Source organism: Polypterus senegalus, chromosome 2 (genome assembly GCF_016835505.1).
Source record: "Polypterus senegalus isolate Bchr_013 chromosome 2, ASM1683550v1, whole genome shotgun sequence".
In the NCBI taxonomy this organism is placed as follows: Eukaryota; Metazoa; Chordata; class Cladistia; order Polypteriformes; family Polypteridae; genus Polypterus; species Polypterus senegalus.
In genome coordinates this window covers 145,480,622-145,498,248 of record NC_053155.1, presented here as the reverse complement: position 1 = coordinate 145,498,248, position 17,627 = coordinate 145,480,622, and the positions used below count along the sequence as shown (strand labels likewise).

Below are 17,627 nucleotides of genomic sequence, written 5' to 3'. Positions count from 1 at the left end.
TGGATTGGCAAAGAAATACCACCACCAGACCCTTTCGGCTGTCCCAAAGGAGCATGTGCATGACAGCAGGTGCATGGGTTCTTCATGTTGTATATGATGTCTCCAGTATGCTGTTTTATACACTTTTTTGCCATTTATATTCAATAGGTAATGATTGTTCCTCAACCATTAATCGGTAAAAGAAAATTCTGCTTTACTTACCTGATTAATAAAGTCAAAAACATAATAACCCATGTAAATTTGTTAGTTAAAGGTAGGAAATTCACATATAATGTGCAGATATATATATATATATATATATATATATATATATATATATATATATATATATATATATACAGTATACTGTTTAACTATAGTCCTACAGTAAACAATGAGCTCACAAAACATATGGACTGTATATTTGTCCAGAGTGACTTTGCAGGTCTAAACCATTGTTTGCCTTTTGTGTGGAAAAAAGAACATTGCCTAGCCACAAGCAAGGAATAAAACACAAATCCAAACAGCTCTCCACAGGTTCTCATCATGTGTGACTGGGGTTCAGTTCATTCCCTGCAGATGTCTTACTCCATAGCAGGTAAGTCAATTAACTTTCTAACCCTTTTGTTTTACTAGGCATTCCAAACACAAACCATCTTGATTAAAGCTGGTACACCCTTCTACAAATTGCTCAAATCATATGTAGCTATCAATGTTCAGGCCATTTTTTGCCAATTTTTCTTTCTGGAAGATCTATGATTCTTACTAGGTGGAACTTTTGGTTTTCTGGTTCCTTTTTTCTTGTCTTCTCTTCTGTTTTTTGCAATTACTTGTGTCTCCCATGTGCCATGCTCCCTTTTTTATCTGTCCACTCTATTATTTTCACTTTATTCCAATATTTACAATTATTTATACTGGTGGTACAGTGGTAGTGGAGTTTGTATGTTTTCCCTTTATCTGTAAAGGTTTCCTCCGGGTGCTATGGTTTCCTCCCACAGTGCAAAGAAATGCAGGTTAGATGAACTGGTGATTCTAAATTGTCTGTAGTGTATGGTTGGGCTGTGTGTGTATTCGCCCTGCTATAGACTATGACAGAACTAAGTGGGTTAGAAAATGACTGACTGAACCATGTACAGTATGTCAATTAAAATATAGTCATATAGATCAATGTGAAAGCAGTTTCATGTTCATTTTTTTCATTTCCAGGAAGAACTTGAGTTGAATTGGAGAAGTCCATCTCATTGTGGTATATATCCAGTTGCGTTTGATTCTGAGAAAGTAGGAGATAGCCACTCAAAACTCCAAAAAAATGCTTCAGGAATTTAAAAAATGTTGGAGGTAATGAAGAAGCCAGCCACAAAGTAGAATAGTCTACACATTTTGGAACCAGCTGTCCCACCTTCAGAAAAAAAAGAAAAAAATCCAAAATAAATACTGATTAATAAGTGTAAAATATTGAACAATAGTTACAAAGTTTTTTTATTAGTATTATTCTTACTGCTTATGTTTTACTCCTTTCATGTAAAGAATGGAATGGAATATGGATCACTGGAAATCATATACCATTGAAGTATATAAGCATCAATAAATAAAATAGTTCAGGACCAATAGTATATAACAGTCAAAAAAATGAAATAGAGAAAAGGAATCACCTAAAGTAGTGTGTAAAAGATACAAAACTAGCCAAAGACCAGAAAAGAAGTGTTCTGACCAACACCATCAGAATACACTGACCTTCAGTTGCTTTATTTGTCTATTTATAGGGAGCAGGCTAATTCATTGGTTTCATTAAAGTCTTGGGGTGACAATGTGTTGTACTTAAAGATCCAGGCTGCTTCAGTGTTTAATAAATGAGTATCTAGTCTCTATGACTAAGAGATTATGTAACGATTTCCAACACTGAATATTTAAGTGGAGATACAAAATGCTTTTTTTCACAAAATGTCTTAAAACAGGATGCTGAATAGAGCCCATACTAATATTGCTTTTATGTTCCATGATTTCGTTTTTAACTGGTCTGAATGCTTTTCCAACATAAAAGAGGGGGCAGGAGCAAGTCAATCATAAATGGCCCCTTCACTATTAGAATCAGAGTGCTGTTTTAAGGCAAAACAGGTATTGTTAATGACAGTCTGATCACATTTTAATTTTATTTTATCTCAACAAGTACATCTTAAACATGGCAAATGACCCAGTTTGTTAAATGTAAAATGGTTAAATGGAAGGAACATAACCCTGTTCTGTATTGACTAGTAAGTCCTTAATGTTTTGATTGCAGGTAAAAGTGAGAACTGGGAAAAATCACAAAAACTGAGTTAAGTTTTTTTAAACCCTAACCCTAATATTTTTACAGATCTGACAAACTAGTTAGCAAAGACAGAACATAAAAAACTACACACCAATTTATTATTATTATAAGTTTTTTGCATGAATCAAGCAGGCAATAACAATCTGTTAGATATACACCATCAGTGAGATGGACTTCTATTCACTTCAAACTCCTGAAAAAAAAAAATTCCATGAAACTATTTGTACCATGTACTATATGACTGCTTGTTTAATTTTTGCGCAATGCAAATGAAACCAAATACAGAATTGTTTTGCAGACATTCAATTAAAAGATAACAGTTTTCCTTTCCCAACCTTTCAGTGTCTGCTTATTTTATTTTCATTAGACTGTTTAATGTGTTTTTAATATATAGTGACAATGAAGTGAAACTTTCAAAATTTTAGAAATAATGTTTTGACAGCATTAAGTATTTAAAAGAGAAATCATATGTCATGGAACAGTATCCTACACAGAGATTATTTGCAGTGAGGATGTTGGAGCATTGAGGTGTTAACTCCCATCTGGTTTATTACTTGAAATCACAAAGTTATAAACAGCTTTTGTAACATTAATTGAGTGAATAGGGACCAGAGAGTCTTCAAAACAGTCTTCAAAGCTTCAAAACAGGGAACATTTTTACAACATTGTTCATACTGGAAGCCTCTCTGTGACTCAGCACAGTATTTCTTTTGTTGGCAAAGCTACAGCACGATTCAAAGTAAGATTCTCTATACCACATGTAAATTATTATTATAATCAATATTATTAATAAAAATGGACCTTGAGATATGTTGTGCTTTTATCCAATGCCACAAACTATTTCTGTCACTCTCCTTTTTTGTTTTTAATAAAACGGTACACAATAATGAATTTAAGAAACAAACTAATAATAAACTAATAAAGAACTACAGTTATGTTAGGTACAATGCCCAGTGGGGTCTGGGCAGACTTTTGGCCTGGAACCACTGCAGATTATTTATTTTATTTTATTTTATTTTTTTTTCCGTATTTAGAAACCTAATAAAAAAAACAATTTATATTCTATATTTTAAGGACTCAATTTCTCTTTGTTATATACAGTATCTTTCAATGTAAATGTGCATTGTAAGTGTAAGTATAAGTGGGGTCCCCTTGATACTGTATGGAGACTGAGTGTTTAAAAAATTCATACCCTTCCATCCAGCTTTTTCACTTAGTTCACCTAAATGGTAGAGCCAACCCTGATTGCAATAAGACCTACTTTTGTCATCATGTTTGTCTCTCCACATGAAACAACTCACAGTGTGCCAATTTTGTTGAAATTTTACGCATCAATTCTTCAAAGACAATTTTTGTTGCAATATCTCTAATAAAGTGCACTGCACAAAGTTTTTAAATTTCAAAAATGGAGGAACATTATGTGCAACTTCAGTTATGAATTAGCTTGCTATTTCAAATATACCTTAAGAAAGAATACTTAAACTTGTATATCATGTATATTTTCTTCTTTTACTTATCCAATAGCCATTCCTTATGGCAAAACAGTGAAATGCCTGCAAAGTGATGCCTGCAGTTTCAGCTTGTGTTTGATGCTGCCTGTAGATGTGCCTTAAGTGAACCTGTCATACCAACTCTCTTCTCATGTTATATGAAATTATCTGCAGGTCACAGTGATCTGCTATCCATCATGGTTCAACAATCCTAGCTTAAGACCTCAACAAAGAATGAAAATTTCCATTGGGTACTTAAAAAATGGCAATTATTCATTGACCCTCCACAACCAGCCACTAACAACAGTACCTTAATTAATCCAATTTTTACATAACTTTTGTTTTCAATCTACAGTTTATGAAAGAAATCTGGGTTACCACAAACTCCACTTTTTTGCTCCATTGATATTGATATTACTAAGTATTTTATGTACTTACTAATACATGTAATTACTTTCTGTTATCACTGTTATTTGTATTATTGCTCATTGTTAAAAATATTTAAGTAAGAAAAATGTGATAGATAGATAGATAGATAGATAGATAGATAGATAGATAGATAGATAGATAGATAGATAGATAGATAGATAGATAGATAGATAGATAGATAGATACCAAGGGACTTATTATAATAAACACTATAAAATAAATATTAAAATCAACAACAACCCCTCAAATACGCATGAGAACTTCTGGCCTGAATAATGAACAGTGGCTGTAGTCAGTAATAGGCATGTAGGTGGTAGGCCCCGCTTGCTTTGTCCACAAAAGGAACATGCCATTTGATCCAATTTTGCTGTGAGGTCCAAAGTTTCATGGTTGTTCAGAATTACTCATCTTTAGAGACAATCATTTCTGTTGCCATGTTTAAAAATAGGCATCAACAGGATGATGTCACCTACTCTAAGTCATCAACGTGGACAAATTCAGAATGTATTTCAAGGTCCGGATTGCAAATTTAGGCTTTAATTGTAATGTGCTTGGCTTTTTAGTATATCTTATTTACACAAATCTTGAGACATCTTTTCACTCTGATCTTATTATATGTAACCAGTCCAGCAGTAAATAGCATCTGAAATAGGAGGTTTAAGTCTAGATTGAAGCAGGTTGAAATTTGCCAGGATCAACATATAAAATACAAGTCCTAGCTGAATAACATCAAATTTATTGTGTTAATAATATCATTTTCGTATCTGGTAAATTAAGTGTGCTGTGTAAGGATCAGTGTACACTTCTATTGGACTATAACCATTCCTGAAGGCAGGAAACCACATATTCATACGTACATATTGATGTATGAAACAAAATGTATATATGTAAATTCTAAATTTATTACAGAGAAATAAGATTTAAAAATAATTATTCAAAATGAGTACTATGCCTGATATCATCCCAGCAGTTCCAGGGACTATTAGGGACAAACTCAGTTATTTAAAAATTGTAGAGACGCAAGTGCTGCTTAGATTTAAAAGGCTGAAATCAAACAAATTGTTGGGACCATATACTGTAATATTTATCCCAACATACACAGGTAGGTTAGTAAGTACATAAACAAACCCTTGACACATATTTTTCAAATATTAGTGCTCAAGGTAGTTTCTACATGTGCAAATGTCTAATTACATAAAAAAAGTGATAAAGCTGATTCAAGTAGTTATAGGCCAGTAAGCTTAAACACATCACAGATAAGTTAATGGAAGTAATTATTAAGTAAAAAAATTTAGCATCACATGTCAAGAAATTATGCATTAGTGAATATTCAACATGTGTTTTCACGCAAAGATCATATTTCGTCAATATGCAGGAAGAAACAGAAGCATTTGATCAGAGGTTTTTATAAAGCTTCTGATAAGGTCCCACACAAGAGGCTTCTGATCAAACTAAAAGAAGTGGGATTTCAATGAGTAGTGTGTAGATGGCCACAAAACTGTTTTAAACACTTAAAAGTGTTGTCTCTCGAAAGTCAGTGCTTGGGCCACTAACTCTTTAATATCTGATCTTACTAAGAATATAAATGATAAGCTGGTTATGTTTACAAATTATGCTAAACTTGGTGGAAGGGCAGATGACCTAGAGTGAACCGCATTGTAACAGATGGACAAATGCATTCAGATTTGGCAAATTTGTGGCAAATGAAACTTAACATAAATTAATGTGAAATATTAGACATAGGAAGTAAAAATGTTAGATTTAAATACAAAATGGGAGGTTTGTATCTTGAAAGTAAACCTTATGAGACAGACCTGGGAGTAGTTGTGGACTCTTCACTTTTAATATCCAGACAGTGCACAGAAAGGATAATGGGATGCTGGATTATAAAGCCCAAGGTATGGATTACAAGTCAAAGGAAGTTGTGCTTAAGATGTATAATGCACTGGTGAAGCCTCATCTAAAGTACTGTGTACAGTTTTGGCCCACATATTACACAAATAATATACAGTTGGAGCGATAGACAAAAATTCAGAGAAGAGTGATTAGGATCAGTCTGTTATTACAAAGTATGAAGAAAGACTGAAGGAGCTGAACCTTTTTACTTTAAGGTAACAGAAATTAAGAGTTGACAGAAATGAAGTGTTTAAAATTATGAAAGGAATTAGTAGGATGGAATCAGATTATTTGAAAATGAGGTCTTTATCAAAATTAAAGAAAAACAGATGGAATCTTCTTAAGAGTAAATTTTGTACAAAGGTCAAAGTTTTTCATCACACTGAAAATACAGAAAACTGTGAATAAGTGACCAAGTAGTATGGTAGAGAGTAGAACTTTATGTACCTTCAAAACTCTGCTTGATGTCATTTGGGAAAAATTGATAGGCTTTGTTGTTGTGAATGGTGTGTTCTTGTCAAAATTCTTTTAATGTTTTATATTACAAAAGCGCTATACAGGCACTCTTCAACGCTGGACACCACAACTGGTTTACATTGCAGAAGCAATATACAGTAATTCTAAAGTTGCACGAAAAGCACAAATACTGTGTTCAAAATAAGTTCAAATGTTTCATATGGTCTAGTACTCTTCATGATCACTTCAAACTAAACCCAGAGATATATCAGTGGTATGTTCCAGCAGCAAAGAGTTCTGCAGGTTTAGTAATGGTGTGGGATATTTACTGGTCTCTTTTGGGTACTCATCCTTTTAAAAGGCAATGTCAATATCAATTACTCTCTGTTGAATCTGAATTAAACCTTTCATCCCATCCATCCATTTGAAAATCTGTCCAATCCAATATTAAGGATACAGATGGACAAAGCCTCTTTTTCTCTGTCTACAACATTAGCACAAAGCAGTAGCCAACCCTTCCTTTGTTGGACTAAATTTTTGTCTCTTTTTTCTTTTCTGAGAGGAGAGGTATGTTAAGGATGGAAAATGCTCTAATCACCAAAGTATTTGTAGTGACCCAATAATTTGATGAGGGTGACAACAAAGCTATCCAATGGCCAGTAAACAGGACAAATCAAAACTCAAACTCAAAATCTAGCAAATATTAAAACATGAAATTCTGCATTTGATTTAAATATTTATTTTAGGGAATGTGAACATTATTTTCTGTATGGTAATAAAGAATCACAACAGCAGCCCCTAGCTTTTACATAACTAATAACTAATTAAAGAACTACTTTGCTGTTCCACAAATTGAAACACATGCAAAGGTGGACTCACTGCAAGAATTGTGTCTCAAAATCATTTGCAATGATAAAACTAAATCATGTCATCAAGAAAATGAGAAAAAAAGTGTAATAATTAAATACTAATTTAAATAAATACTAATAACAAGGAACAGAACAAAGAAAATTTTTTGAAACATATCAAAATTACATTAGACAGCCACAGTTTTCTCATGTACCAGATCTGTGTCCAATCAAGCATTTATTGCAGATTCTTAAATAAGACCTGAAACTGACATGAGAATATTATATTTATATTTTAAAGCATGAACTGACTTACATTCATTTGAAAAATAATTCTACATACTTCCAAGTGAAATCTGCATATAAATACATGTAAATAAGCTGTGTCATTGGCAGATAATGTCCAAAAACCAAAAACATAATGTATAATTATTTCATGCTGCTTATGATACCTATTTAATAACTCAGGTGATACATATATCAGAAATGCGTTAAACTTTAAAAAGAAAAGCAAAGTTAAAGTAAGAAAAGTTGTTTTGTCAGGTGCCCAGATTCCAGTGAAATTCTTACTCGCATACATGAATTTTGGTCATATCATATAACTACGGTTGAGCATGGTTTTCAATTTTAAGGTTGCAAATGTAATTCTGAGTATACCAATCATTTAATGAGATATATGGTAAGAAAATAAAAAATAAAAAATACATACTTGTCGGATTTCCGCTAAATTATACATTTATTTATTTATTCCACTGAAGTCTAGATATTATTGCTGTTACGTTTGTTGCAATTTGACAGTTCTGATTCAATCTAGTAATTTTTTGAATTATAGCAGTCAATGTTAATTTTTATCACAGCTTTCTTAATATCATTGTGGTACCATTTTCTTTATGGTTTTCTTCAGAGGCATGGCTATTTTGTGTGTTTTTCCACTGTGTTGTTAACAGCCATGTGGGCTACACCGATGTGACACATTATGTCTGTTGTAGCACACATCAGTCTGTATCTGAACTTTGGATTACCAAAAGTAAAAGATCTATGATAGCTTAGAACTATAGTAACTAATAAAGAGAAATCAAAGAAATAATAAGCATAGTTTGGCCGATTTCACTTATGACTCAGAACATTTTGATTTGGTGTAAGGCTTCTTGATAAACATGTACCTGACTTCTGTCTTCTTAAAAACCATCCATCCATCCATTATCCAACCCCCTATATCCTAATTACAGGGTCACGGGGGTCTGCTGGAGCCAATCCCAGCCAACACAGGGTGCAAGGCAGGAAACAAACCCTGGGCAGGGCACCAGCACACCACAGGGTGCACACACACACACACACCCACCCACACACTAGGGACAATTTAGGATCGCCAATGCACCTAACCTGCATGTCTTTGGACTGAGGGAGGAAACTGGAGTACCCGGAGGAAAACCATGCAAACACGGGGGGAACATGCAAACTCCACGCAGGGAGGACCCGGGAAGCAAACCCGGGTCACCTAACTGTGAGGCAGCAGTGCTACCCACTGCGCCACCGTGCCGCCTCTTAAAAACCATCCATTTGGAACACACAATGGTTATTTATCTCTGCCTGCTGCTCAACACACTCACAAGATAATTTCAAACTAGTACAATATATTTTCCAAATACCTTGAAATGATACTAAAGAAAAAACATAATAATAGCAGGTTCCTATGATCAGCAAATTTTTCTTAGTTTCCTCAAAATATTATGTTTTGAACCAGCCGTTAGTGAATTATTTTTTTAAGTCTTTGAGGACCACATAATATACATTGATGATGTATACTTCCCACATCATCATGGAACATTCACTTATAAATTTTAGTCAGGAGATAATTAGAAAAAAAATCAACATTACATTTTGTACAAAGAACACTTTCAGGTTTATGCATAAGGAGGTTTCATAAAACAAATGTTTTTTCAAAATGAGTTGAAGTTGTATCTTCACAGGCATGCTATATATGAATCTGCCAAGCAAAATTTTGTTCTCAATTTAAGCACTTTCTATAAATTTAAAAGAATATCTTGCACGCACTGGCACTTTACATTGGGGTATGGAAGAAAAACAAGACAGTTGTTGATTAATATAAAATTGTTTATACAAGTAATTTTTGAACAAAAAATCACCAATATTATGAGATTCAGCCATTTTCAAACAATACCAGCTGTGTACGATACCTCAGCAGTAAGTCTGCCTCTGAAACAACCTTTTGTCACCTTGGGGGGAGGGGGATGGGGGCAGTTAAAAGACAGACAGACCAAATCACCATAAACCTTTCATGCCACGTGTTTGGCTTGTTTTGATTTACTTCCATTTATTTACATGACAATTCACACAAGCAAATAGAAAACCTATCCTTACCATACGAAAACATGCGTCAGAAGGCATGGATCAATACCCGACAACTGTCTTGGACTCCCGACAACTGTCTTGGACTCCCGACAACTATCTTGGACTGAAAAGTGGACATATTTGCTAAGTTTTTAAGCTATTTCTCCATGCCCCATACCTTCCACTGTGAAGCACCACAGTTGGCAAGGTATTTTTTTTAATTTATAGAATGTGCTTAACTTCAAAACACCATGTTTGGGAAGAAATAACTATGATTTGAAAAATACCAATTGTGTAATTGTGATTACAAGTAAACTTATAAATCCTATTTTTTTTTTTTATTTATTTATTGCAGTGAAAATAGCAGGCAACCAGTACAAAGGATTTCTTCTTGAGGCCAGAGATGCTGGGCAAAATATAGTTGGAAGTTGGATTTCTCCTCCAAGTAACTGCAAACTCATAACTGTAAGGCTCTGTTTTGCTATGTTTTCTAGTACATATATGTCAACTTTATCCAAACGTAACACCAAATTAAGTGAGTTAAAACAAAATTTCGATTTCTTTCTTGTATTAGTAGTTTAGATATCTCCTTAAAAACAAAGATTATATAAAGAAATATGTGGTTTTCTCATTTAAATAAAATGATTGCAGTGATTTGGCATGCCAGTGTACGCAGGAGTGTGCCACCTCAACTCACTTTCATATGTGTATGACACACTAAACGTAAATGAGAGAATGAAAATATTTATTTGCAAGAGGATGAAGAATACCCTGGCTGTGTTAGGCACAAGGTAGCAATCAGTGCCACTGCAATGTCATTCCATATCGACAAAAGCCAGGCATACAACCTAACAGTTTAATTAGATTTTAAAAATCTTTTAATGTAGTTCAAAATCAAAAGTTCATCTTGTAGTTAGAAGCCATTGGCATTAGCAATAATGTGGATTGCAGGTTAATTAGATAGATAGATAGATAGATAGATAGATAGATAGATAGATAGATAGATAGATAGATAGATAGATAGATAGATAGATAGATAGATAGATAGATAGATACTTTATTAATCCCAAGGGGACATTCACATAATCCAGCAGCAGTATACTGATACAAAAAACAATATTAAAGAGTAATAAAAATGCATGTAAAAACAGACTATTAATAATAATAATAATAATAATCCCGCTAATAATGTTAGTGTTTACTCCCCCGTGTGGAACTGAAGAGTTGCATAGTGTGGGGGAGGAACGATCTCCTCAGTCTGTCAGTGGAGCAAGACAGTGACAAAAGTCTGTCACTGAAGCTACTCCTCTGTCTGGAAATGACACTGTTCAGTGGATGCATGGATTCTTCATGATTGACAGGAGTAATTAGAAGTAAGTTGACAACCATGTTAGCTATGGGTATAAAGAGAGCTCCTCAGACATACAGTAGATTCAAATATCTAGCTAGGGAATTTTATTATAGTAGATCTATTATAGTAAATTATAGTAAATCTGACATTTAGAAAAAATGGAATCATGCTTCTGCTTCTGCCAGAGTTATTCCATTCACTATTTTTTCTGAAAACATACTTGAAATATTTATTTAGTTTATTTGCTTTTTCAGTCTCACTTTCACTCTTGGTTTTGTTATAAAACATGTTTAGCCTTCTATGTTTATTTTTTCTTGTTTTACAAATATTTAATATTATATTTCCCAAGGTTAAACTTCAATTAATATTATTGTTCTGACAACACTTATTGCCATTTTTTTTTTTGCTACTAAAACATTGCCACTGCCATATTAAATATTATTTTGAATGACTAGTGTCAGGGATGCCAGGGGCAACGACCCGGCCGGGACGCCATGAGGGACCGGAAGAGGGTCAAAGCCCACCCTGGATCACGTGGGGGTCGCCTTCCTGGTTGCTTTGGGCGCCACGGGTTGAGGGCATGGAAGCCCTACCCTGTAGGGGCCCGTGGTCACCGCCAGGAGGTGCCCCAATGCCTTGGGGACCTGTTGCCCCAGCACTTCCGCCACACCAGGAAGTGCTGGGGGGAAGATTTAGGATGACACCCGGAGAGCTGCCGGGAGGACAGCCGCCACTTCTGCCACGCTGAGGCGTGGGCAAGGGAGGAATGCCGGGAATACCTGGTGCTCATCCGGGAACTGTATAAAAGGGGCCGTCTCCATTCATTCAGGGCTGGAGTCGGGAGGCGGAAGGACGAAGCACAGGAGAGATGTGGAGGTGGCCCGAAGAGAGGCATTGTGAGGCCAGGACTGAGTATTTGGGGGGTTGTGCACTGTTTGGGTCTTAGTGACCATTGCTGGGGTCTATGTGACCCGTTTATGTACTATAAATAGTGTAAATAAAACGTGTGGTGATTGAAAACCAACATGTCCACCTGGCTGTGTCCGGGTTGTTTCCACACTGGGTTATGTGATTCTGTGATGTGGAACATCAGTGCCATCATATTATAGAAGATGGTGGCACATTAAGTGCCTAGTTGGATCAAAAAATACCCATATTGCTTATGTGAGCAGAATGTTCCCTAGTTTATGCCACTCGTTTTCATATTGATCAGTCCATTTAAATTCAATTGGTGACACTTTAGGTACTACCTATAATGATTAATGATGAAGTGGTTAATTATCACCATGCAGTGTGTCATATTAACAGCATGTGATATGCTGGTAAAATGACTTGTGAATATGAGAACTTCATTTGGTCTTATTAAGCACTAACTGAGGATTCGCAAGCCTTAATTTATTTTAGTATTGAAAGAAATATGGTCACCCACTTTGACCACCAATGTTATTTTAGTATGCCACAATGTGCAGAGATAAGTAATCAATTTATTGATGCTTTATAAGTGTTAAGACCAAAAGAAGTCTTTGTTAATGCCTTGTTACAAAACAGTATGTGACTAATAAATTGCTTCTACATAGTACCTAATTTAAAATGGTACCATTCACGTGTATTACATAACAGTTCTCTCATGTACCATGTTTTAGAAGACAAGTTTGATGAATTTTCTAATGAAATGAGTCATTCCCAGCACTTGTAAGACTGCTTTTTACCTTTGGCACTGGGCATACTGTATTAAGATTGCATTTACCTTACTTAAAACAGTTTGTATACCATCATTTGAAGGCTTATTACCTATACTGTACATGGTATTATTTTAGTATCAAACTGGTATTTAGCTTTATTCAGTTTCAGTTCATACCTTTTTATTTCTGGTAGTGCTCTGGTTAGCCTTTTATTATGCTGCTCAAGAGCTGATCCCCTAGTTCCAACATCATTATTTCAGGAAATAATGAAATGCCAAACGATAACCAAAGGTCCATTAAACGCATATAGCTTTGCACTTTCTTCATGTATTTTCAATTGCCAAAAATCTTGAGATGCACTTAGTGGTTTAAAAAAGATGTCACACTTGTTATTTCACTTGTTATTTCTTCCCTTGTTGGTGTTTCATAATGTTCTCTTATATTTGCATTTACATCTTTGGATTCCATACATTTACATGAATCTACATTTTCATTTTTAACACACACCCTTAAGTTTACACATTCTGTAGGTTCTTTTACTGTCTTTCTCAACTCTGCTGCAAGAGTCCTTACTCGAACCAGCAACAGTGAACACATCACACCCATCTTACTTCTCCTTCTCTGGCTCCCTGTGTCTTACAGGATTGAATATAAAATTCTATTAATAACCTACAAAGCTTTAAATGGCCTTGCACCGGACTATATCAGTGACCTTCTAAATCATGATGCTCCTGTTCACCTACTAAGGTCCTCTGATTCTGGTAATCTTGTTGTGCCTCACACTAACCTGCACTCTATGGGTGACAGGGCCTTCAACTTCATAGCACCCTGACTTTGGAATGACATCCCAAAATTAATTAGATCAGCTGACTCCATTCATTCTTTTAAAAAACAACTTAAAACTCATCTATTTAAACTCATCTGTTTTAACTTAACTTAACATTCTGCCCTTTCTTTCAGTTTACCTCTCTGTTCAGGTGTTCAGGATAATTTGTGTGTGTGTTATATCACAAATTAGGTTATTTGTTAGGTTTTTCTTTTAGTATTGAATTTAGTATTTTATTCTTGTTTATTGTTCTTTATTCTATTTAATGCTTTGTTATCTGTTTCATTGTTCTATTTAGGAAAACATTTGTATCCAATGTTACATATACCCTGCTGTGTTTTCTAAGACTCTGTGAAGCGCCTTGAGCATGGGAAAGGTGCTACATAAATAAAATGTATTATTATTATTATTATTTCTGAATTCTAGTGCTGTCATTTTATCTAACTCCTGCTTTAGGTGACACATTGTATATTTTTTCTTTCACTTAAACTTGGTAACTGCACATACTTTTTAATTGAGTGTGAAAAATATTCCTCTGTTAGGTTTCATTTTTTCCTTGTCAAACAGAGTTTGTCAAATTCTTCCCTGACATCTCGCCAACTTTGTTGAATTTTTCTTTATTATTCTGCTTATTTGCAACACAAATTAAATTGCTTCCATGCATTTGAACACACACTGTTCTCTACGTTTCTCTCCAATTCACGGGTATACACTGTTCATGTCAACCTGAGAAACTAACTGAACTACTAGCCATACTTACAGTATACTGGTATCTTGAACTCAGTGTCCACTTATCTCTTTGACATCTGACAAAAACCTTGGGGTATTTCATCAATGCAAACTTCATGAATTGTTTGTTTACTTAAAAAAGAAGAATCTTAGGGTTCTTTAATTGAAATGTATTATAATTATAAAGCAATGGTATAATCTCTAATATACCTCTTATGTAGAAAGTTTGCCTACACTTTAATGTCATACTTTAGTATCATCAACAGGATTGACACACTTATTTACACTATCATTGTAAGTGTAATTTAAAGGTCTTCTGTCCTTCTAACAATAACATCTTTTGCAAATATGAAATCACGTCGTTACTTAGAAAGTGTTTTAGTTCCTCAAACATGATGCTACTTTTCAGTATTTAAAATTGCAGTCATTGTATCAAGGGTGGTCATTAGGCCTTTTTGTTAGGGGAGCTCATCTCAGGCCATTCTAATGAAGGAGTGGAGTGGTGGTGGGGTGAGTACGGCATGATTAGAGCCAAAGTTACTTTGCTGGTTGGTCAGAATCTTTTGGGCAGGAGAAGAGAGTACATATCTTTTAAGTTGCTCTGCAACTCTCACCCTCTACCCCATGTACCTTTAAAGGTATTCACTGTAAAGAGACAGGCTTTTCTGTTGTGTGTGACGGTAAATATACTTACTAAATTATTTTAGTCTCCCATTCTAATACCATTGTCATTTTTGTATTGCAGTGTACAACAGGGAATGATGCTGTCACCCATTCTGATAATACACCAAAAGTACCTTCCCTACTCTTTCAGTGGAAAGCCCCGAGTGAAAATTGCCCAAGCAAAGTCACATTTTAGTAAGTATCCTAATGATTCCATGCAAATGTACATGAAACAAAATGAAGTTGAAGGCTACTCATAAGTTTCAAAGAGATTGTGTGTTTGCAAATTGCACCTTCAGTGTTCTGTCTGTCCAAGAGCAGCACTACGTAGAAACCAGAGGAATTTGAGGATGACCTCCAGCATCTCAGATTGAGTATTCAGAAAACTTAAGCAATTCTAGACCTTTGAAACAGAAGCCAAGTTGTAAGCCAAATAACAGTTCCACTCAAGAATAAACACCAAGACCTAACAGTCCCCCACCTCCAACAAAGAATGATTTTATAGAGAACATACACACTTCTTGATAGAGCATATGAATTTGTAGTTATGGCATTATCAGCCAAACCTCTCAGACAGATCCATAATTTTATGTGTAAAGGAATGCTTTGCAGGTGTGGTGTTCTCAGAAGAATAAAGGCCAAATTGCCCAACAGAAAAGTCACCTATAATTGTGAATGTGAATAGGCAGGGGGTTTGTGCCCTGTCACCCTATTTGTGAGCCATAAGGTGGCACACAATATTACAGGCACCCAGGTACCTTCCGTTCAGGACAGATGCATACACATGTATAACACTAGCTCCCATAGAAAGCCACACAGTATAATTAAAGACCTCAAGCATCTAAAGTTCACTTTACTTGCTCTTTCGTTCTGGCAAATAGGAGCAGAACCAATGGCACTTGAACTAGCAGATTCAATGAGTGTTTCTATTATCTATAGTAGATAGAATAGATCTATAGATCATTAGCTCACTAAACAGCCATTTAGCTAATTTGTGTGTTTGTTGGTATTGTATTATTGCCACTGTCCTATTAAGACTTGCAAATATGAATTTCATTTTACTATGTGTAGTACAATGCCTATAAAAAGTACTTACCCACTTGGAAGTTTTTATATTTTATTGTTATACAAGATTGAATCACAGTTGATTTTTTTGGCATTAACCAATAGAAAAGGACTCTTTAATGTCAAAGTGAGAACAGATTTCTACAAAGTGGTCTAAATTAATAAACAAAAAACCAACTGACCACATAAGTATTCACTCCCTTTATCACCCTTTTTATCAACTGGTGCAGCCAAGTGGTTTAAGAAGGCACATAATTATCTTAAAGGAGATCTGTCATTTGTAGCCAGGGGGTTTCAGTTGATTGTAGTATAAATACACATATGGAACCTTGTGGTGAGTCAGTATCATGGCCTAACTTACATAACAAAGACAAAAGAACACGCCAGGCAGCTTTGTGAGAATGTAATTGAAAAGCACACGTCAGAGGACTGATACAAGAAAAAAACTATGAATATCCCTTGTCCATTTAAATCAATTGTTAAGACTTGGAAAGAGTATGGCACAACGGTAAATCTGCTTAGAGCAGGCCTTTCACAAAAACTGAGTGATAATGCAAAAAGAAGACTACTGAGGGAGGACAGCAAGAGACTTGTAATAATTTGAAAGTTGATACAAGCTAAAGCTGATGAGATTGGTGACTGTACATGCTGTGCAACAACTGTTGCCTGGGTGCTTAACCAGTCACATATTTATTGGAGAGTGGTAAAAAGAAAGTTACTGTTATAAAACACAGACACACACACACACATCTGAGGTAGAGTTTGACAAAAGGCACATGAGTGATTGAACGTCAGTTGAAAGATGGCTCCATGATCTGATGAGACCAAAATTGGGTTTTTAGGTCATCAGACTAAATGCCATGTTTGACAGGAGCCAAACATTGCCCATTTATCACAGACACACCATCCTCACTGTGAAACATGGTGGTGGAAACATCATGCTGTGGGTATGCCTATCTATAGAAGGTTGTGGAAGGCTTTAGACTTACAGTATGAGGGTAAAGGGTAAAATGAATGCATCAAAATACACAGAAATCCTGGAGGAAAACTTGATAACAGTCTGTCAGAAGCCTGCTCCTTGAGAAAATATTGTTTTCCAGCAAGAAAAGGATACCAAGCACAAAGCCAAAGCAAGACATTTATTCTTTGCTTCTAAAATCATATATAAGTATATGAAAACTCCAAGCAATGAGAATGAATCATCAGCAAAGTTGAAATGCAAGCTTGCTGGGAGGAAGTACACCATTTCCACTCACTACAACAAAATAACAAGAGTAAATAGTTCCTTAAATTGTTGCTAAAAGTTATTTACAATTTTAACTACTTGTCTTACCTGTGGCCATCAACTGTAACCACATGGCCATTTCTGGCCTGTCTGTCTTTATAATTGGATGGACTCAACTGCAGCGGTTAGTTGCCAATGCCCCAATTGCACAAAATGTAAATGAATCGTATTTTATCCTCATCTTGTAAGTTTTCTAGGTTAAACCAAATGTAAAATAGCAATAATTGAGAAAAGCTAAATTGATTTGGTGGAACTTCTCCTAGCTAAA

The 17,627-nt window shown here is 35.1% G+C and overlaps 1 protein-coding gene across 1 annotated transcript in view; it reads left to right on the top strand.

Annotated features, from left to right (window-relative positions):
• LOC120524246 (putative defense protein 3) overlaps positions 1-17,627 on the top strand; it is a 44,746-nt gene that overhangs the window by 21,714 nt on the left and 5,405 nt on the right. Inside the window, exons 2-3 of the mRNA XM_039746102.1 lie at positions 10,114-10,223; positions 15,092-15,204. Of these exons, the coding sequence (XP_039602036.1) occupies positions 10,114-10,223; positions 15,092-15,204 (223 nt within the window). The remainder of the gene's footprint in view (positions 1-10,113; positions 10,224-15,091; positions 15,205-17,627) is intronic.